Raw genomic sequence first — 23,564 nt, 5'->3', positions numbered from 1 at the left:
ACACGAGCATGTTTCTCCAATGTTCTCCGATAAAAATGTATTTCAATATCGCGAGATCTCCTCCTTCACTCGTCTCGTATATACATGTATATCTTCTCGGGGAAATTTTACTTTCACCTTGCGCCTTTTGGCTCCTTCACAATCAGCCTTTCAAGTCTAAATAGCCGAAGACTGAAACTTACGTGGTTTTTCACGCGTAACAGTCAGTCGAGCGTATGAACCACTACAGCTATTCTCTTCTACCGTGGACGTCTTCTGCGAGGAAGGCGAGGGTTGTATCTTGTACCTTGTCGACGGGAACTTTGGTTGTTACCATCAAAAGTCTCGCCATGCGCCATGCAGACATCCTGCAGACGCCATTCTTCAACAACTCTCTCTCTTTCCCTCTCTATACTCTATAGTCTCTATACCTCTTCGTCGCTGCTCTGCTCGATCAGGCAAGAGAGGAAATGAGCGAATGTCCGTCCATGCGAACGAATATCTAATCTAACATATTTATCTTTGAACTATATTTTTGAATATTATGTCCTCAGGTTCAGGTCAGCAGGTACCTGATCCTGCTTTCGACCCTATAAGTGGGACTTTTACCTGTACCAGATGCCATTTAAATCCAAGGAAAGAAGAAGAGAATGAGAAATGAGCGATATATAGCAAAAATATAGAGAATATATAGCTACAAAAAGAACACATCAATCTTATATCAGTCTTCTTCTTAGATTAAGATATAAAGACATAAAATACATACAATTTTCATTCTTATATACTGACATATTACGTGCATAATTTTGAATTATTATCTCTTCTAGATTATTTTTTTTAGCAGAATCAGAGTGGAGAATTTTACTTTTTTCTTATTAATACAATGTTCAATTGTAAAGATTATTTTTTTAAATGCAATTTTTATTCAGTATAATAGATTAATTGTAAAAGTAAATGTGCGTCCTCTATTTATATATTTTACTTACAGTAATTTATACTTATATGTATATATATATATATATTTTGTTGAATATAATTTATTACATAAAATTACATGATTTTTCTCAACATATAAATATATATATTTGTTTAATGCTTCTATATGTGACAAAACTTTAATTTCACTACCTCTTATTAGTTTGTGGGCTAACAAGATATATGTTTATAAACCATTCTAACTCATAAACTGCAGATGATACATAAAAAAAAAATGATTAATTTATAGGAAAACTTAGTGTAAATGTATTAAAAAATCGTATCATCGATTTTTTTATAAATATATAGTGTGTAGAGTATAAATATATAACTATAGATTATATAAACATATTTTTGTCCAATAGACAATAGATCTTTGCACAAGCCCCTGCCAAGCCAGTATAAAATAAATTTGTTTACTAATTATATTTTAGTGCCAGGCAGTAACTTTGATATTACTGTAAAAAAAAAAATTGTTTTGCTTTTAGAAATTATTTATATATTACGAATTTAATTTCAGATCAATAGCAACATAAAACATAATAACAAAATTAATCAATTTAGCAAATTGTTTTTAGATATTTTGTTTTTATATTTAAAAAAATTAATTCACTATGTAAGCTTTCAATTTTGTTTTTCCATACACATTGTGATTATATTTATTGACAACTAGTATCTATCAATATGCAAACGTATTTCTGTAATCTTATTGACTAAAGAAAGATAGAAATCACTCTAGCTTCAAAAATTACTGTAATAAACATATTATCATTAGCAGAGTGTATATAAGGTCATTTAAAGTTATGAAAGATATAATAATATCTGTCTTAGTAAATGTGTCTGGTATAATTTTAAAATTTTGGAGCGAAATAAACAACATATATTTTTCGTTATATATTACCTTCAAACTCATTCATTTCCTAACTGTGCAAAGAAGCTTACTTTCTATAAATTGGGGTAGATGTTCTTGGTATTAAATCTTTTTGTATATTAAATTAGTTTTATCATAAAAATATAATGTCTTATTTTTCTCAAGCATGCCGAATAAGACAGTGATATGCAGTAGTACTACATTATATAATTTACCGGTTTGCATAGAAAGTCTGTTTATTAAAACAAAGAGTTTGACGAAATACCCTTACGATATAACGCGGTATCCTTATTTTAAATGATTAATATTATAGATGAAGTGAAAATTCATAAACGATGAATGATTTTCATGATAAATCCTCAATAATTCGAAAAGCGTTAAAGCAAGTGAGCCTTGATGACGCAGGCTCACAGTCTATGGTTTACAAACTTTTGCATCTAATATCCGCATCGTAATCTGCAAACTTCATATTGCAAACAGGACATCAATTGAATTTTTATTTCATAAAATTCATTTTTGTGTTTCATTGTGTTTTAGCAAAGCTATTGAAGGACCTGTACAGAATCATCCAGATGTGTATATGTATATACATGTATATCTCTAAAAACACACATGTATGTACACACACACACACACACACGCATACAGTTTATCACTTTCAAATTATATAGTAATATATAAAGTTAAGGAAAGAAAAATGGGGAAACCATTGAAAAAGGTTTGACAGGTGTATGTCAGAAAATAGTGGGAAGACCTTGTTCCATAAGTATGTTACACTGTACATGCTCTATATCATTTTACACTAGCACAGGCCAACAAGTTCAGTGTACTATAATATTTAATATTGTACATGCTGACAACTATTCACAACCGAATGAGGAGACGAGTCAAAAGCTTAATTGATAAAAAACCAGTAACAAAATGAATTATATTACACGCTCCAGATTCATTCCTATAGATAGTTCTCTCTTTCTCTCTTTCTTTTCTCAACTAAAAAAGAAATTTCTTACTTTACTTACTAATTAATTTGTCTATAAAGGAATTAACAATCTTTGACGTATATGTCGATTTTTTTCTTCATTTTTCTTTCTTCTCTTTCATGGAATTAAAATTTATCTATATAGAATACCTAAAGTTTATTCCTATTGTACCACTTTAATTCCATTACTTTAATGCTTTGATTAAAATATGGTTAACTTTTTTCTTCTTTTCTCTTTTAAGCAAATATTTTAATCGGACGTCTATATTTTAACAGCAAGAGTGAGGAGCAGTCGGCACATGTTTTCTAGATGTCTGCATTCTAATTGTGTTTATACAACAATAGGTAGTATTTACGTATAGAGAGTATTTTTAAATGCGGCGTGAATGCGATATATATCTTATAACATAATTTTTATATAAATATATCAAAGGACAAACTTTTTTCAACGACATATTTGTTACGCTTCCTGATTGAGAGATGAATTATTTATATACCTTTACACATCCCTACTATCTCGCTGGCATGGTTGGCATTTTTTCGAGGAAGTCCTGCTCGATTACAGTCTCCAATTGTGTGTTATTTATCGGCACGTACGTGTCACACGTGGTGCGACTAAGACTTGAGAAAAAGTGATGCAAGTCTTGCAGGGAACGAACGTTATTTGATGTCAATAAAAGCTCTCCTGGATTCCTTTTGGGCGATGGACCGTCTGGTTTGAACTGAAAAAAATTGAGAATGAGAAAAAGATCAATAAGAATTTTTTTCGCGAAGAAATAAGATTTATTCTCAAAATAGATAATATGTACCAAGGTAATATACATTTAATTGAAAATAAAATTCGATTTTACTTTAGCGAAAAGAATTCATCACTTTTCGCAATTTTTAAAATATTTACATTCAGTAATTATGAAACTTTTTTTTATCATTGCAACAAAAGATATAAAAAATTAATACAATGAAGAAACAATACTAAATAACACAAGTGAATTTATGTTAGCATTGAAAATGTTATGCAATATATACCACGACTGACTAGAGAGCTGTATAGAATGTATTGGCTTACTTGCAAAAACGAATGTATATATACATATAATGATTTCTCATGTGTACTAAAATAAGTATTTCAGTTGTTGCGTGTGTATATATACACACACCGAGTCCTTGCACACACATAATTATTTTCACTTTTATATATAATCTGAGAAATATTAATTACAACAAAACTTTTTCGAAATTCTAATTTCTCTAATCAAACAATAAGCTCTCAAAACTCTCTACATCAGCAGAAAAGGTTGTGTTAAATAGAAATTTTGCGTTGCAGTAACAATGTCTTTAAATGGAACCGATACACGGAGTAGGGTCATAATAATAGAGAATACTGCGTGCGATATAATCCTAGCACAGTATGCACGTAGTTTGTGGACCGTTCGTACAGAAGCGACTACAATACACAATGGCTTGGTTGAAAATTTTACCTTGTTACATTCTGTGCACCGTAATAGCTGTTATTGCACGTGGGTATTAAAACGACACGCGCGCGCGATATTTATTTATCTTCATTAAAGAGTGACAGACTCGCGTACATTTATTTCTTCTTTTCTCTCCTATTGTTTGTGCAGTTTGCACTTTTCATCATACACAGTTTTCCACTAAATGTACTTTTTTTTAAAGTTGCAGTTTTTTAAAAATCGATTTTTTAAAGATCGATTTAAAATCGAATTTTAAATCGATTTTTTCTTGGCGCAAACTTTGAACGATTTTATTGGTTAACGCAATCTTTTAATTTATATATTATTTTTCTATTTGTTTCTCTGAAACTTTTTTTTTCAAAAAGTCCTTTATATTTTAATTTTAAATCGTTCATAACTCGTGAGTTTGGGATGTTTTGACATTCTTGTAAAAGAAAAATTGATTCAAAGTCGACAGTTCAAAAAAGCGCGTCTAAAAAAAATTTACACATTTATCTAAACTAATTTATAATATTATTCATAAACATTCATAAATATAAGAACACTCCTTCTCCATCTATTCCAATTCTATTTACGATGCTTTAAATGGCTTTAATCTAAGTTAATTGTGATGCTACTTGGAGAATATTAATGAAAACATGCGACGAGATCTTTCCTATCCAATTGATTTGATAAATTCAATTTTCTCTTACCGAAATATCTTATTTAATCCTTTTATTTTGATTTTTAAAAATATTGTTAAAATAATGTTTATTTTAATAATCTTATAGAACATGAAGCGATTTATAAAACATCGACATAATAATCGATCTTATTATTAATTTAAACATGCGTTCGGAAATTATATTCGTGGATAATCCTTTTAATGAAGATTGCAATAATTCAATTAATATACGTTTGTTCCACAGAATACAGGGGTGATTCAGAATACAACGATTTTGATTTCTATGAAGATCTACCAGCGGATTCGAGAGGTTCCGATAAAAAATACAGCAGCGTTGCTCAAGATGATTTTTATGTCGCAAAAGTTATCGACGATACGGAAAACTGGGACGATGCGTATCCCGATTCTAATCTTCCTACCTTCGGCAATAATCTCGATTCCTTTAAAAAGAGGGATCCGTTCAAAAACAAGCAGTTTAACTGGTACAAAATGCCCGAGAAAGTTTACAGATACACCAAGCATCGAATTCCCGGGTACGATTACGACGAATTCGACTATGGACGTTCCAAAACGTTTCACGAATGCGACGACAAGTCGACCTGGACGCATTGCCTCTGTCAATTCACGTGTTCGAAGCGGGACGTAGTGGATTGTTACACGCCCTGCAGAAGCGGATGCGAGTGCAAGGAAGAATACGTTTACGATGAAAAAGAGCAAAGATGTCTATTACCCGAGCAATGTTCGTCGGAAGATAATTATAATTATCAAATGTAAACGCTAGATATCGATAAAATATATTTACAATATTCTATTAATAAGCTTCGTCAAGCTACTTTTTTTCGCGAAGCGAAAAATGTAATTGATTACGTTAAAATGTGCCCAATAATTTACTATGTTACAATCGAGAAAATTTACCTTGTTATCCATCAATTTCGCTATTCTCGTAATGTGCGGTACAAAGTCCGAGGATAGATTGTTGTTATCCATGCATCCTGCCGCTGCGTCTCCAACGAATGCCCATTTATACCTGTAAATCAAGCAAAGCAATATATAATTATATACAAATAAAATACGCATTGTATATATCGTCTTGACTATATCGTTTCTCGACTTACATTTGAAATTGCGGTAATCTGTGTGCGGGCAACAGTAACGCGAGGTCCAGCAGCTTGGCGGCGGCTAGTTGCAGCTGCAACCAGTGAGGATGTCCGTGTGCCTGAAGTCCATTGCTGGCGTTAACAGCCCATGATGAGTCCAAGGCCGATAGCAGTTTAATATGCGAGCTGTGCATACGAATACAAGTGTTTTGTGTCATTTAGAATAACTCTCTTACGATATAATATTAGATCCGAGAAGCGTAACTGCTTTTAGGCAAGGTACAACAAACAAAAAATTTGCCCCACAGAGTTTGATCAATAAGAAGGTACAAGATTACTATTAGTGTAATATTTTCTGACACTCGATATACTCGAACAGTGATGTATAAAATAGATGTTGGCAAAAATTTTTTTTTATATTAGATGAATGTGCATTTGATTAATTTTATTAATAGATATTGAAAGAATATTTCTTACGTCACTGTATACTCGAGTGCTTTTATACAACACTAAGAGTATGCGTACGCGTGCCATATGTACGTAATATGTTGGACCATTAAATTACCTGCTATGACGACTGCTGTCCCAACACCATTCAAGTTACGGAGGCACCACAAATCCCGAGGATGCCAAAACAGGGAGCCAAAAACAGTATGATATTAGATAGTATCCATGTTAATAAGGGGAGGAATGGACATATACAAATGTTCTGCCAACATTCTGCTACTTCACATTCTTAATAAATACGAGATTTCGAGAAGTAAAATCGCTTTTCTATTCTACGCATTCATCGTCCATATTGGAAACGTTAACGAGCATTTTGGAAACGTTAGATTATTGAATTTGATCATGATACCAATTTCAAAATTAATTTGGAATATTACCACATGAATCATGTCAGTATACTGATAATATATCTACAGCAAGCTCTTCATTGCAAAACTTGCTGTTCGCAACCAGTCTTTGAAAACCAAAATATAATGCATAGTTTTGAAATATAAAAAAGTAATCTCTCGATACTTTGAACGAAATAATCCCAATCGCGTATCGTAAATGAACATGCACATACGAAGCAACAGTGTCCCATAAGCAAAGAAGCACAGGCATCGGAAGAATTTGCATACCTGAACTCTTCGCTGTCCGTACTCAATTCTTGCTCGATATAAAGGAACACTTGAACAAGTTCGCTAACTATGACTGGCCATAAGGACGTCGCGTGTTGTGGCGACATTCTCAATAGCAATACGCGAAAACATAGAAATACTTGTGCCTGAATAGACGGGATCACTTGAGGTAGGCGTAGACTATCTGCTAAGCGTTCTGAAAGAGCAAAATAACCAATATGTAGAAACAATTATGTATGTTATAATCATAACATTATGAGTTTACATACAGTCTGTATATATTTTATAAATGCTCATATATTCACCTTGTATCTCTGGCATATATTTATGATACTGATCCATCTCGCTGCAAAGAATGACGAACGCCAATCGCTTCAAGAGCTGCGCTTTCTGTTCATACTCTTGTTCCTTTGAAGAAAATATACTGATTCCGCTGCCTTGAGCCATGGACACGCGATCTTTTTAATAAAACAATCGTGTAATATGTTAGTTTCTATATAGATTGTGAAGCAAACAAATGCATTGCAATAAAATATGTGCATTACTCATTAAATCTCTGAAAGTAGTATTATCATGTGTCATCAGATTGTCTATTATAGTTCTCCAGTATGGCAGGCAGGACGGTGTCATTTGGAAGAAGATCGGGTCGAGTAACAAGTCTAAAACGTCTTTGCGCCACGCTTTCCTCGTGTATTGATATCCCGACAAGGAAGCCAATAATTGAGAACAAGCGGTGAATGAGGCGATATTCTTCATCCTGTAAAATTAATTAAGTAAAATATTATTTTTTCACCTTATTCTCACATTATGATATATATATATATATATATATATATATATATATCATAATTGATATATCTATATCATTTGATATATATATATATATATATATATATATATATATATATCAAATTTATACAAAATTTTTACATTCAGCCAATTTCTAAACTTACGTATGATTTTTCAGATAAGGTGTAACATTATACATGAGGTTTGTTAACAGTGTTACAACACGCTCTTTTTCTTGTGAACCGTAACTGACGTCCAATAATGGCGCGAGTATTTCCGCTAATACTGCTTGCGCTTGAACACTGTACGCCGCATTAGGTGGGGTTCCAGGTGTTACTGTAAGATATATCATTCACATTGAATATACTATAAGAAACTAGAACTTAGAAGCTATTTGCAATTGTCACAGATTGTATAAAAAAAGAACAAAAAACAAACAGATAACAAAAGCCTGATAATAAAACAAACATTGCCGTGCGTTATATTACAAAAATTCTTTAATCTGACATTGAATCTCTGATATCTATCTAAATAAAATGTTATATTTTACGCACCAGCACCATTTTTTCCCTCTTTACCTTCCGAAGAGCCTTCCACTACTTCGAACACGTCCTCTCGAACGGCCAAATTCCTTCTTAGCCACGTTGTTTGCTCTAGACACGCGCCAGCTATTTGCGAACACGATTCAATCAACTGAAACATATTTATTACATGTAATCGTTGCGTTATTAATTATACAAAGCATACAACATCAAATAATTACCTTTGCAGATACATCTTGCAAGTCTTTGATATCTTTTTTCTCTTGCATAGGCGGACACTTTTGTACATATTCGTTCAATATAGCCAGCAAGAGAAATTGAGCAGGTGCTGTTAGCGATAAACCATCTTTCAATAAACTAAGCAAGGACGCCCAAGACTCGATAAGCGATTGCGACGTGTTACTCTGCATATATACATAAAGTAATTCCAGCACCGAGACTTCTAGAGAGAAATCCTGTTTGATTCCGTGTATCGGCGGTGGCGTTTTCACTACCTGGTGCACGGTGTGCACCAAAGTGTCAATCGGCATTACACGAATAGCACTAACCAAATGAACCATCACTTGTTGATTGAGACAAGCTTCTGGAAGTATCTGCACCGAAACAAATTTATATTGAATGAAATATTTTTTTCAAAATTAATAACATTTAGCTATTTCTAATTTCATTATCCCCCTTTTTTTTTAATTACATAATGTTGATTACCTTCTTTGACACAGCGGATGGTTGGCGCCTTTCGTGCCAAGCAACGGCGACCGCGGCTAAAAAGTTGGCTCCATGATGGAAAGAGATTGGAGATAAGAGTTCCAACAATTGATATTTTACTATTCTCGGACTGCCCACCACGCAATTGGCTTGTTCACTACACATTATTGTTAAAAAGATGTACATTATGCAATGTAAACAATTTCCATGATCAAAGAATATAATAAGACGCATACTTGTCTTTTGTTGCTTGAACTGCTTGCCACAAGGCTGATAAGGATGCTATTATTCTCGGTAAATGACTTAACGCTGTTCTTCTGGCGTGTTGTTGCAGCTCAGTCGCGCCAGTTTTATCCTTCGTTGTGGATAGATCCTATAAAAAATACGAAAACTTTGCGAAAACAACTCTAGAGACCAAAATATATATATATTTTTTTTTTATTTAACTAACCGGAGAAAGTGGACTCGGCATAAAAACGTGTATAAGATTATTGAAGATCTGTCCGGGATTAGCACCGGGAATTCCCGTTTGTATTGTACCGCTTAGCGGCTGATTAAACGAGAATCCAATTTGCTGAGAGGTGTCCAATAGACAATAATGCAGTAAGTATGTCAAAGCCTCGAGATGTGTCACTGTGTAATCCGCGGGCAAACAGCATTCTACCGTGCTTATATCTTGCAACTTTGACGTGGCCTCCTCATTGATATAATACGACGCTAGATGTTCAATATTGCTGCACAGTTGATGAATAACTGATGTTACAACAGACGTTAAAGATGATCCCATAAAAGGGAGACTGGACGTGACAAGAGTTGTCCAATGTTGATGAAGATGCCTCATATGATCCTGCGAAAAATAAATTTCATTGAATGCATAAATAATTTGATCAATAATCGATTCTTCGCTTAATTATTTTATCAATCAATGGACTTCATATATATTCATTTAAACATATTTCATAATTTGTCGTGGTTGAGTTCTGATATAATTTAAATTATAAAAGATTGAAAAAGTAAAAGATGACATAAATAAATAATTTTTGTGTGATAATAATAGAATACATATATATCGTAAAAAAAATATATATATATTTCATCTTATTTTAAAATTCTGCAAAAGCATGAGAGATTTAGGATCGACTTAACAGTATATATTGATATGTAAGCAAACGACATACGAGTTGCAGTGCACTAAGGATACTAGCGAGAAACATCGGTTGCTGCGGTATCGCTGCTCCAGAAATATATTTCAAATTGTTCCCGATTAAATTCGGTAGAGTTCGTGTCGGTGAACTTGGTATAGATGACATCGTTGGATTAATCTCTTCTCCTTTCTGACTACTACACTGATGTTCCAACATAATTAACGCCAACAATAGCCTTGAAAAGTAATAAAGTTATTGTTACAAATAAAATTACAAGAATTACGAAAGAATTTAATTTTAATGTTAATTTTAATGCAAATTTTGGATAGTTTCATTACGCTCACACTTAATTAGCGATATAAAATATTTCTATTGTAAATCTGTTGCATATATTTACCGTAATAATTGTATCTGGAAAGCTTCCGTATGATCGCTCGCTCTATATTTACATTTGTTAACATCGTTATCGACAAACGGATCGTTAAACAATACAATTTCTTCGGTAAATGTGAAAACATCTTCATTCTCTTTATGAGCGTTCTTCATGCTCATAACACTGGACACGAGACAGTGTAGAGCAACCTTTTGTACTTTACATTTAGTCAGTAGGTCGACTATGTAGCAACTGAAACCTTTGCCAGAATCGCGAACAATTGGGATCAATTCGGAAAATATTAGCGTCAGTAATTCCGCACTTGCAAGTTGTACCTGTGTAAAAAATAACATTTTTGTCAATGTTAAAACAATATTTATTAAAACTTAAAAGGACAGAAAGAAGAAAAAAGTTAACAAAATATTTATAATTCTACAATTCTTTGCAGATACATATAAATAACATTTAAAAGAATAGGATAAGGATAAAGAATATTTTTTTAAGGTAGAATCTGAACATACCTGGCGATTACCCGCAATTTCTTCATATGTAAGCCTCATCTGTCCGAGATTCGGATAATAGCTTCTCGCAAAGTACAGGCACACGCTTATCAAGACCTCGAGATACATACTACTTCTATAAGCGGCTATAAATTCCGTGTTAGCTATATCACCGTGAAAGTTTCTGCCGAAAACACTTTTCCGATGCCTCGCCAATAGATTTAACAGCACTGTATTCTTGGTCGCATTCGCCGCCCCGGTCGTCGCCGCGCAACACAGAAACATTCGCGTATTTGTCAAAAGTTCGTTCCTGAGGGTGCGCAAAGCGTAAAGGGTTCTGGTCGAATCGTATACTCCGCAGTAGAGCAACATGTGGGAGTGAAGATTGTGAACACCCAGACCGACATTTCGATTAATTTTGGCGGGATGCTGCTGAACTTCCTCCTGCAAGTAGAAAATCTCGTTGAAAGAATATTGCAATTATTATATTATCATTTTGCCAAACGAACTGGCTGCAATTCTGACGCAGAGGATAATATTGTATAAGAGATACTTGCACTTTTCGGCGGTTCGGCGACGTCGCACAATTGCATCGCGCGATCGAGCACCTCGTTCAGAATCTCTTCGACTATACTGGCGCTGCTAGAATTGCTAAAGTATTCTTCCGCGGTGGTGCTAACGTCCAGATCGCCGTCTTCGCCGTCGTCCATCGTCCAACTGGGCACCTCCGCGCTCGCTTCGAAACTACCGATTTCATGATCATAATTCGTGTTAAATTCGTTCGTGCTGTAATATCTGCCTTTCATGATAGTGCCCGCTACTTCCCTGGAACTGCCCGGTAGGGCGTTCACGACAGGTTCCTTCTTCTGTTTCGGTTGTTTATTAGTTACTTCGGGACTGCTCGAGTCCAAGCTATTCGTTATAGAATCCAGAGACGAGTCGACGTCGTCGTTGAGTTTTTTGAAGCTACTCTTATCTTTCACCTTCAAACTAGAGTTTGCCGATTCGAAGAGACTCTCGTCTAAACTGGCAGTGGAACCTTTATCGAAATCTAACTTCTTAAAGCGTGTGGCATTCTTAAGCAATGCCGTCGTCAAGTTTGCCTTACGTATACTGGGCAGCGAATCGTCTTCTGTCAAGGAATCGTTCGAGTTTTCGTTACAATTGATCGAGAGAGGATTCACGAATACGGAAATCTTTCGATTGCCGGATATGCTAGGCGGCACCTCGAGTTCCTTCATAAACTGATTCCTTTCCGTGACATAGTGATTGCAATTATCACCACTCGCTAACGTCGTCACGGCGAAAATCCGCTTTATTTTCACGGGATTTATCGTCTGTTTCTTCTTCTTGCCTTTCTTCCACTTTTTATCCTCGTCCACGTTATCGCTCACGTGATATATCACATTGCCGTCGACCGAACTAATCGCATAAATTTTCGCGGCACCTTCTGTATCGTCCTGAATCTCCGATTTCTCCTCCACCGGGTCGTTTTTCGTTAGGACGGTATTACTGTGCTGTATACTCACGTGGAGGACGCTCATACGACATGTGGATGGATCTAAAAGTATTGTCAGCAAGGGATCTATTACACGCGATATGTCGCCGCGCATCAAGGAATGTAATAACCACGATTGAGCTAGTAGTTTTAACGGCGAGTTGTCCGCAAGTTGAAGATTGTCCAACATTTTTAATAATGATCTAGACAAAGAACAAGAACAATTCATAAAATTTGTAATACAACTGAGTTATACAACTAAACAAATTACAATTCTCTTACTTACTGGTCGAAAATTCTGAGACAGCCGCGCAGCCGCGGATTCGTTTCGATTTCTCGTCCTAAATGCCACAAAGTAGCAAATCTACTGAATGCTTCGATCTTTCTTTCAGGATTCTCGGAGGTGAGCGCAGATCCTATTAGATCCTCGACCGCGTCGCAGGAATTGTATAAAGCGTGATGCAACTCGTGCAACAATTCTACGCATCGCATCCTAAACTTATGGGCGGGAAGATCGCCCAAATGATGCCACAAGGAATGCGCCAATACCTTTAATATGTTAAGAGAGCAATTATCTTTTCAACATTCTATTTTTGCCAATTACCTGTCGAACATAAAAAAATATTACAAGGAGAATATTACACATATTACATACTTGAAATACATTAGTGTATTGCATCAAGTAGGTTACGTGCCATTGCTTCAACAACGGCACCATGATCACTGTCGTTACACCTTCTCCACTTTTCGGATGCGTCTCGATATCGTTATGAGCTTTCAACAAAGCCACCAAGTCCAATAATGTGGCGATGCTCGTTAATTGTAACGCCGGTTGCTTCTGCAACCAGCAGGAACAGACTATTAAGACTTTCAACCAATCCGGAAGAACGTGCTCGAACTTGGGTTCTTCCTCTACGAGTACATCGTCGCCGGGCAGGAAGTATTTTGGAAATGTGGATAACTCTACGAACAAGCTGGACGCTATTTTCATGGCCTCGTTCCATTCCGAATGTGCTGCGATATCGAGGAACAGGTGAAAAATATCCAGGCACTTGGTATCCTCGATTACAGACGCATCTTGACTAAAGAATCCCGAGTCGTCTGTATTTAATCTGGAATTCAGCAGGAGTTCCAAGCAACGCATTCTCTCGTCGAAACTCTTTCTCGGGCAAGACACTACCAAGTGATTGAACATATCTTGCACCGTTCTCTCCTTGCTAAGTATTCGATTGCTAATTAACTTGACGTAAAATATTTCATATTGACGGAGGCACTTTTCCAACATGGAATGCTGTGCCTGGAATGCCGGAGATGGTCCCCTACACAAGGATCCCGTCGATCCCGTTGGACTGACGTTCGTAAAGTGTTTTGACGTGGTGGACAATTTATTATTCGAGGAAGAGCTTATTTCGGTTTCGACACAGCTCGCTTTAATGTCGTCCATGCTTTTATTCCTAGATAAAGATTTCGCGTCCTCGCTCACTACGACCGATATATTGGTACCGTCGGCTTGTATGGTGTACGTATCGGTTAACTTGGAAGTGCTTTTACTCCCCTTCTTCTTCGACTTTTTTTCGCTCCTCTTAGCGGCGCCGCCAGAATTGGCTCTTCTTCTCGTACTTGGACTTTTTTCCGCGAAGGAGATACCGGATATATCGGGCTTATTCAACTTGCTATCCGATTGACTTTTTTCCAAAGGAATCGCCGTCAGGGAATTATCGCTAGGAACTGTAATATTATTCAGAGACGTGTCCACTTTGGTATCTACTTCGTATTTGTCCGCATGAGTCGTTACCATCGTCGGTTGTACCTTCGACAAAATCTTGGCGCACAATTTCAGACTTTTCGAAATCTCCATCGAAGACAAAATATTAATATGATATAAAAGCTTGCTGGTTATTTCGTAAAACAAACCAGGAAGATGCTCAGATGGAGTGTCTATGAATGCATCCAACGATACTGTCTCGAGTAAGAATTCCGTTAGTATGCACACTTCTACCAAATTCGGTATTCCACTACCAACTGTTTTTACAGTAACATCTTCTATAGTGACTTGTGTCTTTGCTCTTGTATTGCAGGCCTTTCCGAATAAATGTCCACAATGTATCCAGATATACGATGGTTCCAAAGTCGAAAATAACAGATTCGCAGATTTCACTACTTCATTCGTTTTTGGTACATGATTCTGTGCAGACTGTTTGCAGGCATTATAAAATGTCCTACAATACAACGCACGGTTAGAAAATATTTTTAAGAAAACGATTAGCAACATCTTTTCTTTTTATCTAATCTTTTCTTATAATTTAGTAAAGCTATACTCACCTAAATACTTCAAACAAAATATCGTCCAAAATTACTGGTCCGATATCCACCTTATCGAGTAACGAAACAAGTATTCTATATGGCTTCAAATCCTGCGAATTTTCTTTGCACACTTCTTTAAGCAGGTATTTTATCGCTTCGACTAGCATTTCTTTCGAATACGTATCGAAATATGTTATAGAACCCTCCTTGGTGTCCACAGTTATCTGATTCTTTTTCTTTAAAATCGATGTACTTACTTCAGTGCCCAATAACCAGGCAAATAAACGCCTACACGAAAATATGTAGTAAGTAAGGAGATTTTTTTGAAGAAGAATATATATATTTATTGTATCTTCCTTTACCTGTTTAAGCTCATGTCTCTTCGCAATATAGTAACTAGAGCAGCTTTGATTAATAATATCATATCTTGATGCGTCAATTGACTGTTATGTATAGGAAAACCTATTAATAGAAAATCAAGTGCACTTCTTTGCACTAGCACTGAAGTGTCTTGTACTCCTGCGCATAAGGCTGATACCTGATTTATAAATCGGAAAACGTTAAAAGATCAATTTAGTGTTCTCAAAAATATATCCAGTATTCAAAATGTAAACTTTTTTCTTACCATAATTTTAATATTAGTACCCATAATGTATCTTTGCTCCTCCATTGACAGTTTCTTGTTGAAGTGCGCTAGCACAAATGATATAGCAGACAAGCGAATGCCAGAATTTGAAGCTAAGCAATCCCAGAGACACGCATAAAAGTGTTCCGCACCCACGCCATCGCATACTTTTTCCAATAAGGAGTTTGTTCTGATAAAATAATATATATGTATTCATAAATATTTTCCTATATTGCGATATAAGTAATTTATACATTATTCACAAATATTATCTTGAGATTAATATACAAACAAAATGTGAAAAAAAGTTAATATACTTTGCATGCAATATCAATAACTTAATAACCTATCAAAATGATCAGATCCATCTTCTAAACCTAAAAGAACACCGCTTAAAAAACCGTTTAATCCTGGCCTCAATCTTTCACCAAGTGGCACAAAGTGTGTCTCGTATACTGTTAATAATGATGGTCTGACATTCATAGCAGCATGACCCAACAATGGAAACAGTCCTATTAAAAGAACAGATGAAAATGTAGTATGTGTTAAAGTTGTATGTAATTTTTTTCCCTTTACTCTATACACACATATACATACCTGCGCTATAAATGAAAAGCTCATGACTGAGTCTATTAGTGCCCATACACTTAAAAATAATGTCATATGTTTCTAAAGCTTTCAAATGAACACCAGAAGGTAATGCTGGATGCATACATTGGGCTAGTCTCTTTGATATTTTAATTCTTCTTGGAATAACAGGAAACTTCATGTGACTTAGCAGTACCTTGTTAAGCTTTCCTAATGCAGAAATGAGATCTGCCCATTCACTCGTATATTCAAAGCTTTTTAAAGCCTTGTCAACAGCGGACACGTAACTGTGTAACAAATACAATAATTTATTAATAAACTTTTTGTATTGTATCATAGTTATGATATAGATAAATGTTAGTTTTTGTAATACACATAAAAATTACATTATTGATGATATTAAAGTTTGTAAAATCTTAAATGATAATTTATATTCATTATTACACTTTACTTACACTCGATACTTGGAGTCCTTCATTAACTCGTACTCCTCTAGAGCGATGGAACCCATTTCTATCTTTTTTTGTAATTCACTTTACAACTAAATAAGCTATGTAATATTATCTCACGGCGTCACTTTACATGATTCCAATTCAAATTTTTAAAGTGAATCATTGCACAGTTCCTTTCCGCTTATACCACAGATCTTATCACGATATAACACATCGTATTTAGATAAGGGGATACTTCAGTACCTAGAAATTAACACTGTTTATTATTCTATGGAATTCTATATGAGCTACATATATATATATATATACGTATATATATAGTTATCCATCGCGTATATTTTTGTTCGATCTAATCAGCGGATATTTCCCCATATCCAGAAAACCAAAGATATTTTTCCCGCATTTAAAAAGAAGGAAAAATCATACCTTTTCTCTCGCACGAATAGCTGTCTATGAAATATAATCTGATCGCGATTCATTATGTTTACACAACCATACAAGTTATCGGCTCACTATCAGCTTGGTTATCTCGTCCACGACACAGAACCTCGCTTTATTCCAGTGGAAAAAAAAAAAATTCAGTAATAATTTGTCATTGACGTGTCTCTAAATCGAATCTCGATTTCAAATTCGAATTTCCGTATCAAGAAGTTTGTACGAGAGAACTCTTGATTTTTGACACGTAGTCTATCGAGAAAACGGTACTCCAGCTGATTACCTCCAGCTGTCTCGAGCGAGGCGGGCTTCCGATTCTGATGCGATTTTCGAAATTGACGAAACGGCTCACCTCTAAATGTTGACATTTCGTGGATGTGCCATCGACGGAGATGGCAAGGCTGAACCTGAACGTTGGAGCATCGCATGTTCGTCGATTAAAAGCACTCGGCGCTCGACATACGTGGACCCACGCTTATCACATACGTATGTATGTACGCACACACACACACACACAACTGTCAAAGTGTAGGCACTTCGTATATCTCTCGATCAATCGGAATCATTTTCGGGATCAACGGGATCAAGTAGCGTAAATGGCGAAATTTTCCCTTTTCTATTTCTATTCTCTTCTTCTCCACCCGTTCGATAATGGGTATTCACGGAGGATCGCGGTGGCGACATTGGATCTTACGCGCACTGCGTGTGCGTATGTCGGTGTGCGCGTGCATATAATATGGCTGCATGCGGGAAATATAGAATATAAATTGTGCAATTATTGAGCGAACGCTATCACTTAATAAAAACATCCTTTTTAGATTAGTTACATGAATAAAAATTGAATGGTGCTCCAAAGTTTTTGATTGCTTGAAATTAAAACAAATTATATTTTTTAACTGTATTTTTTAGCACAAAATATATGTTGAAATACTATCATTTTCTTTTGACACTTGTGCACGAATGATAAAACACGAAGAAAATCTCTAATAAATTCTAGCATATTATATTAACATCTTTTTCATAAGACTGTCCTCCACATACATCAATCTATGAGCACCAAAATTACAGATTTATAAAAATTACAAACACATTTCATTGTCTGATAAGATAAATTTTGTCTCTATAGTTAATACATCGACTTATTATAAACTTATAAAATAGTTACTCTACTTATGCAAAAGCTTAGATACATCCCATTTAATGTTGTACACAATTCATATGGAATGTTTACAAATACAATCATTTTTAGCAAGGAATAGACATATCGACAATATTTGTTTACATATTATTATACTATTAATTCGAAATTATTAAGATAAATATTTAAATATTGAGAAACATTTAGACTTTTATAAGATGATAACTTAAATCAATTATTAGATAACTAAAATAAATTTTCTAAAATTATAACAATGCAATACACACATTACAAAACACAGTTTGATCATTCTATTTAAAATGAATATATATTATACCCATGAATTAACCCTCTATTGTTTCAATTAGTTTTTGAAGATTGGAAAAATGTTCAATAAATATATAAAATGATATATAACAAAATAAAATATTTATATTTTTAAAGATACAAAAAATGTAGAGGATTTTTATATCATAATTTTAAAGTTACAGATTAATAAAGAAACAGGGACAACATAAGAAATGAAACAATAGCAAAATTGGCACGAGACTCGAAAGCTGTTGAGCCAGTAGAGGATTAATATAAATGAGCTAATATTTATGTTAAAAATATCCAGTATGTATCCCATCAGATTGTACATTATTGTGTATTTTGATATTAAATTCCACATATTTATGACTTTGCATCAGGAACATAATTTTGCACCCAAGGGTTGTGATTTTGCGGTACGTTCCAGTCTTTTCTGCTGCTGTTCTACTAATCGATGCTCCCTCTCTCTCCTTCTTTGTTCTCGCAATACTTTGGTAGGGTCATTGAATTCTTCCATAGTGTCTACTTCCCAAGCAGCAGTATTTTCTTCCCATTCCTCTAATTCATTCTACATTCACAATATAAATATAAATTTCTAGCAATATGTTCTAGTTTTGTTTTCTTTTTCAAGTAAAAACTTACAGTTGGGACACGATCCATGGCTATGAATTTTGTAGCACTGGGAGACGAGTTATCCAAATGTTTATCCTTTATTAAAACTTTTGTCTGTCTAGTGATTTTTGGAGTCATGTTCTATATATAATGTTCAAAGATAAAGTCGGTAAGATAAAAAGTATAAGTTTATTTAGATATCGGTGCATTGGAATTAGTTTTAAAATTACCTCAAAAAAGTTAAGCCGTTCCTCGGTAGGTACTTCGGGAGGTTTAACTACTTGTTGTCGATACTGTTCTATCTTTGCCTGTACCGTGTTGACTGGTTTATCCGGTATAACGACAACTGGATTCTCTTCCCATTTATCCCATTGTTCTAATTCCTTAAATAAGCAATATTTGGTAAGTATTACGTTAAAGTTTGAATACATAAGAGCTATTTCCTTAATTTTAATATAATTCTACAAAGATTAGCATTTTGTGATCGTGCTATAATTTTTTAAATTTGTTTCCACATATTTTAAAGCGTGTGTCACAACAATTTCAATATATATAAGATAATAAAAATGCCGCGTTGGAAATATATTAACATAACTGCATAAAGGAGTAGGATTCTCGCAACATTTTTACACATTTATTGATAACGATAATTATATATTAATAAATGAATATTGATAAAAACATACCGTCGAGTTAGTTAAGACGTTTGGTACAACACCGACCGTGGACAGGGGTTCGCAGTCGCAGGATGATCTTCTTCGACGTCGAAGGCAGCACATTGCACGTTTCAATATCCCGAAAAGTATTACGAACAGAGCCTTGAGCCGATTTATCAGAAACTCCACAGCCATTTTTTTAGTAGCTAGCTAACCTCCCCTCGGAAGACAGATACTTACGCCGGTTACCGGACGCGAGATCGATGATCCATTTTGCGTATCGAATCCGCGCCACACGGAGCGTTCACATCCTCTCGCGTCTTCCTCGAGCGAGACACGATGACATTTGAAGAACGTTCTAGCCTTATGAATTCGGAGACCCGCTTACACCACGCATAACCTACATCTCTCCTTCTTTTTTCGTTACGTTGTCAAACGTCAGGTCGCTCCATTCGACTTGAACATAAGTCGATTATCGATTATTATCGATGTGCGATTCTTGAGATACCCTTTAAACGAGGAAGGTCTCGCAGCTCGCTCGAGTAACAGAGATCGTGTCGCATCTTTGCGCAAGTTTATCGCTACATCGACGCACAAATACGCAGGTATGTATCTACCCGATTTATCTAAATATTTGTTGTCATATATCGAGAGTTGCTTTTCCTTTTCCATCCAGTCATTGTATATGATTGACGTTAAATATCTCTACTGTCAAAGATATAACAATCTAACCTAAGGTAGGCAAAATGTGTTGGCCAACTGTTGATTCTTCATTCCCGTCATTTTCCACAATTTATTTTAATATAAGCGTCTTATATAAAGATTGACAAAGTAAATTACGAGAAATAATTATGAAGAATCTTTATTTTATCGGGGGCTTTCACCTCTTGCATATATATATTAGGTTATAATTGCATTCGGCGCGTCTTATGCATTTACAGCATTTTTTTTCTGGTTTCTAATATGTAGTTTAACTTTAGAAAATGGTTTTTCGGTGAAAATTAATTTCATCATGAATTAAAATCATATAGATATAAAGAGAGATGGAGATGGGCCATACACCATATATCATAGATATAGTTGAGATGTGTTAATCACCATACTTTTTATGCTGTTTTTAGGCGCGCGTGCACTTATCACGCCTGGCGTTGCGGTCGTATTGGCACTTTTCATACGCGGCGCATTTCACTCCATTGCAGTAAACGGCTTGATCTGCAAAGAAAAACGGTGGTCGCGGTAATTCTCACGGTGAGTTTGTAAATTTAAATTTGTAAGAGATCTCCATATACACAGTTTGATAGATTGCGTGTATTATTTATATGCGTATACAGTTTCCCAATATTTAAATCCGTATAATCAATTGCAAAGAAAATAGACTGACAGAATTTTCTTTTAGAATTTACTCTGAAAATCATGGTAATCGTGGGACAATATGGTATGAAAGAATTTTATGAGAATTTTATGAGAATTTCTCTGATTAATATTTTTCACAATAAAAATAATGATATCTATCACAATAAAATATAAAATATGTCTGATTAATTTTACTAAACTGCATAGTAAAATTAATCAAACATATTTTATATTTTATTGTGATAGATATCATTATTTTTATTGTGAAAAATATTAATCAGAGAAATTTTCATAAAATTCTGTCTACATACCATGTTGTCCCACGATTACCATGATTTTCAGGGTAAATTCTAAGAGAAAATTCTTTCTGCGTAGAATATTAAAATTTTGAATTGTTACGTACTGCTCGAACCCTTGTATCCGCCATCATCTCCGGTGTTTATGGCGCTCGATTGAGCGCACGATGTAGAGCCGCATTTATTCGGACAGCATTTTTGATTGAAGGAACACTGTTCGTCGCCTATGCATCTGGGGGTGCAATTGGTCACTGTATTTCTCAGTGGACAATTGCCGCTTCTATCTGTAGAACGAATGCAACGTAATACAGTTAATAACGAGAATTTCTACAATTTATTTTTATACCTTAAATATAAGCATTTTTAAAATACATATTTTTTAAAATACATATTTAAATTTCAACGGGCGGAAAAAAATTTTGTTTACACTTTTCAAAATGTATAATTAAAATATTCACCCGTTCGTTATTACTTCAACATGTATACACGCGTACAAACACATTTATTGTTGACGTATCGTGAGCGGCAGCCCATGCGAGAATATTTTAATTGAATATTACGTTGCTTAAATGTTCACTAAAATTACTGCATTGCAACGTTTCATTCTTTTTATTTGATACGCAGAAAAATATTTTGATAAATATAAATCTAAGTTATATAATTTGTTTTTAATTCGTATATTTATACAAAATATCTCAGAAAATAAATAGATATAATACTTTCTCTTTATAAAGAATTTGGAATTAATTCTTGACGAATTTTATATATGATAATAGTATGAGATATAAAAATATAATAGAATTTTTTTGTAAACTGAACTTTAATAACGCAGATGAAAAAGCAATAATAAAGACTTATTTCATTTCTAATTTAAAAAATGGATTTTATCTCAGTATTTTCATTCGAGTTATTAGAATATAAAAAAATATGATAAATGATGATTTTCCCGGAAATTCTTTTTTACTAAAGTTGAACAGAACGAATTCGAAATATTTTAACTATTAAACAAAATTTCAAGTTTTATAACAAATAACATTGTATGTCCATTTTTATTGAATCTCTTGACATTTGGTGTAACGAAAGAGCACAAACGCAATATTTATTGTTAGAACAAAACAGGTTTTTCAAGATTTATGGAAGGTATATAAAATTACACACTACGTACATTTACATTTATTATTCTCGGGCATAATTAATAATGTTTACTTACGAAACAACTGAGCAAACGTGCCGGCAACTAGCAGCATCAGCACCACGGTGCAAAGTGATAAACTTCCTGCAAAAAGTACAAATACTACATATTAATTACATAAATAAAATAAATAAATTGCAAAGTATTTTTTTAATTAATATTTCCGTTTTTTATAATACACCTATATAAAATTGTATATTAACGATGCATATAATTAATTATACATATATAATTGTGTTATATGTACAATTATTTATACGTTGTGCGCAACAGCATATACACATGATATATCTCATAAAAAATTAATCTGATATTTTTATAATGCAAATAGCGCGGAATTAGTTTTTATTCTATTTTCAGAGTTTTGCGTCACAATTAAGACATATGTTAATAATATCTCATGTGGAAGTTACGTATTATTTTCATGCTGCGAGAAGTGTGTAACGTCGATCATAACTATCAAGGCTACGAAGCGTTTAAATACTTACGTTTCATTTTATGAGCCGCTCTCGAATACTTCTAAACGCGCAACGATAACAGCGTCCGCCTTTAAATACTTTCCACCTCTACTTTGACATTGGACAAGTAAGGACGAAAGGAGTGTGCGAAATAAACTGAGATATGCGTGTTCGTCTATAATGTGGTCAGATTCAGAAAAGTGTCGATACAGTTACTTGAACTTTGAGTGCTTTTCCAGTCAGACGTTGTTTATGTGACATTTAGATTGACATAATTGATAGCAACGAAATGCGGAGATTATTCACCGCTATGCAATCACGTTGTTGATATTACGACTTTTTTTATTTTGTATAACGTAACATCTGTTTGCTTTTTAAACTCATGCTCCTGGATTGTATATGTGTTTCCTTGATTATTATTGGATACACTAGA

At 34.3% G+C, this 23,564-nt stretch overlaps 4 protein-coding genes across 13 annotated transcripts; 1 reads left to right on the top strand and 3 right to left on the bottom strand.

Moving 5' to 3' along the window:
* Positions 1-321: 321 nt before the first annotated feature.
* Positions 322-17,837, bottom strand: LOC145941321 (protein DOP1 homolog). Of its 10 annotated transcripts, none has more exons than XM_083047399.1 (27): positions 17,109-17,837; positions 16,686-16,925; positions 16,240-16,517; positions 15,989-16,154; positions 15,643-15,832; positions 15,380-15,555; positions 15,036-15,305; positions 13,369-14,932; positions 13,000-13,262; positions 11,773-12,916; positions 11,237-11,659; positions 10,740-11,050; positions 10,376-10,577; positions 9,649-10,044; positions 9,434-9,570; positions 9,198-9,354; positions 8,714-9,085; positions 8,505-8,643; positions 8,115-8,286; positions 7,707-7,918; positions 7,467-7,619; positions 7,162-7,357; positions 6,603-6,617; positions 6,056-6,223; positions 5,856-5,967; positions 3,302-3,526; positions 322-425 (listed from the first exon to the last, which is right to left on the bottom strand). In XM_083047399.1, exons 2-26 carry the CDS (start codon positions 16,739-16,741, stop codon positions 3,317-3,319), a joined length of 7,482 nt encoding a protein of 2,493 aa, XP_082903525.1. In that variant the 5' UTR covers positions 16,742-16,925; positions 17,109-17,837; the 3' UTR covers positions 322-425; positions 3,302-3,316. The 10 variants fall into 10 exon arrangements, with proteins under 10 accessions (XP_082903525.1, XP_082903524.1, XP_082903528.1 ...); XM_083047398.1 differs by lacking the exon at positions 322-425 and adding an exon at positions 468-486; XM_083047397.1 differs by lacking the exon at positions 322-425 and adding an exon at positions 1,043-2,815.
* On the top strand, positions 4,182-5,863 carry LOC145941329 (uncharacterized). Its single transcript, XM_083047415.1, has 2 exons — positions 4,182-4,321; positions 5,185-5,863. The coding sequence occupies exons 1-2, from the start codon at positions 4,213-4,215 to the stop codon at positions 5,712-5,714; spliced, it is 639 nt and encodes a 212-aa protein (XP_082903541.1). The 5' UTR covers positions 4,182-4,212; the 3' UTR covers positions 5,715-5,863.
* A 267-nt stretch (positions 17,838-18,104) lies between the features above and the next one.
* Positions 18,105-20,424, bottom strand: LOC145941330 (uncharacterized). The gene is made up of 4 exons (XM_083047417.1): positions 19,863-20,424; positions 19,407-19,559; positions 19,207-19,317; positions 18,105-19,132 (listed from the first exon to the last, which is right to left on the bottom strand). Exons 1-4 carry the CDS (start codon positions 20,025-20,027, stop codon positions 18,941-18,943), a joined length of 621 nt encoding a protein of 206 aa, XP_082903543.1. The 5' UTR covers positions 20,028-20,424; the 3' UTR covers positions 18,105-18,940.
* A 254-nt stretch (positions 20,425-20,678) lies between these two features.
* On the bottom strand, positions 20,679-23,307 carry LOC145941334 (waprin-like protein). The gene is made up of 4 exons (XM_083047423.1): positions 23,162-23,307; positions 22,692-22,757; positions 21,589-21,765; positions 20,679-21,044 (listed from the first exon to the last, which is right to left on the bottom strand). The coding sequence occupies exons 1-4, from the start codon at positions 23,166-23,168 to the stop codon at positions 20,950-20,952; spliced, it is 345 nt and encodes a 114-aa protein (XP_082903549.1). The 5' UTR covers positions 23,169-23,307; the 3' UTR covers positions 20,679-20,949.
* Positions 23,308-23,564: the final 257 nt, after the last annotated feature.

The sequence above is a fragment of the Prenolepis imparis genome, unplaced genomic scaffold (assembly GCF_030444845.1).
Source record: "Prenolepis imparis isolate NDT839.2.m4 unplaced genomic scaffold, iyPreImpa1.0 SCAF_10, whole genome shotgun sequence".
Lineage (NCBI taxonomy): Eukaryota > Metazoa > Arthropoda > Insecta > Hymenoptera > Formicidae > Prenolepis > Prenolepis imparis.
This window is presented reverse-complemented; position numbering and strand designations above follow the sequence as displayed.

What these genes read in the sequence shown, in the direction of transcription:
- LOC145941330 (XM_083047417.1), bottom strand. Translation starts at nt 20,027, where the DNA reads ATGGCTGTGGAGTTTCTGATAAATCGGCTCAAGGCTCTGTTCGTAATA. An exon ending in ACGTCTTAACTAACTCGACG is followed by an intron (nt 19,560 to 19,862) that starts GTATGTTTTTAT and finishes TGCTTATTTAAG; the next exon opens with GAATTAGAACAATGGGATAA. An exon ending in CCATGGATCGTGTCCCAACT is followed by an intron (nt 19,133 to 19,206) that starts GTAAGTTTTTAC and finishes TTGTGAATGTAG; the next exon opens with AATGAATTAGAGGAATGGGA.
- LOC145941321 (XM_083047399.1), bottom strand. Translation starts at nt 16,741, where the DNA reads ATGGGTTCCATCGCTCTAGAGGAGTACGAGTTAATGAAGGACTCCAAG. An exon ending in AAATTGCGGGTAATCGCCAG is followed by an intron (nt 11,051 to 11,236) that starts GTATGTTCAGAT and finishes TTTTTTACACAG; the next exon opens with GTACAACTTGCAAGTGCGGA. An exon ending in CCTTATCTGAAAAATCATAC is followed by an intron (nt 7,919 to 8,114) that starts GTAAGTTTAGAA and finishes TTAATTTTACAG; the next exon opens with GATGAAGAATATCGCCTCAT.
- LOC145941329 (XM_083047415.1), top strand. Translation starts at nt 4,213, where the DNA reads ATGCACGTAGTTTGTGGACCGTTCGTACAGAAGCGACTACAATACACA. An exon ending in CGTAATAGCTGTTATTGCAC is followed by an intron (nt 4,322 to 5,184) that starts GTGGGTATTAAA and finishes TTTGTTCCACAG; the next exon opens with AATACAGGGGTGATTCAGAA.
- LOC145941334 (XM_083047423.1), bottom strand. An exon ending in CACGTTTGCTCAGTTGTTTC is followed by an intron (nt 21,766 to 22,691) that starts GTAAGTAAACAT and finishes TTCGTTCTACAG; the next exon opens with ATAGAAGCGGCAATTGTCCA. An exon ending in CGGATACAAGGGTTCGAGCA is followed by an intron (nt 21,045 to 21,588) that starts GTACGTAACAAT and finishes TTTTCTTTGCAG; the next exon opens with ATCAAGCCGTTTACTGCAAT.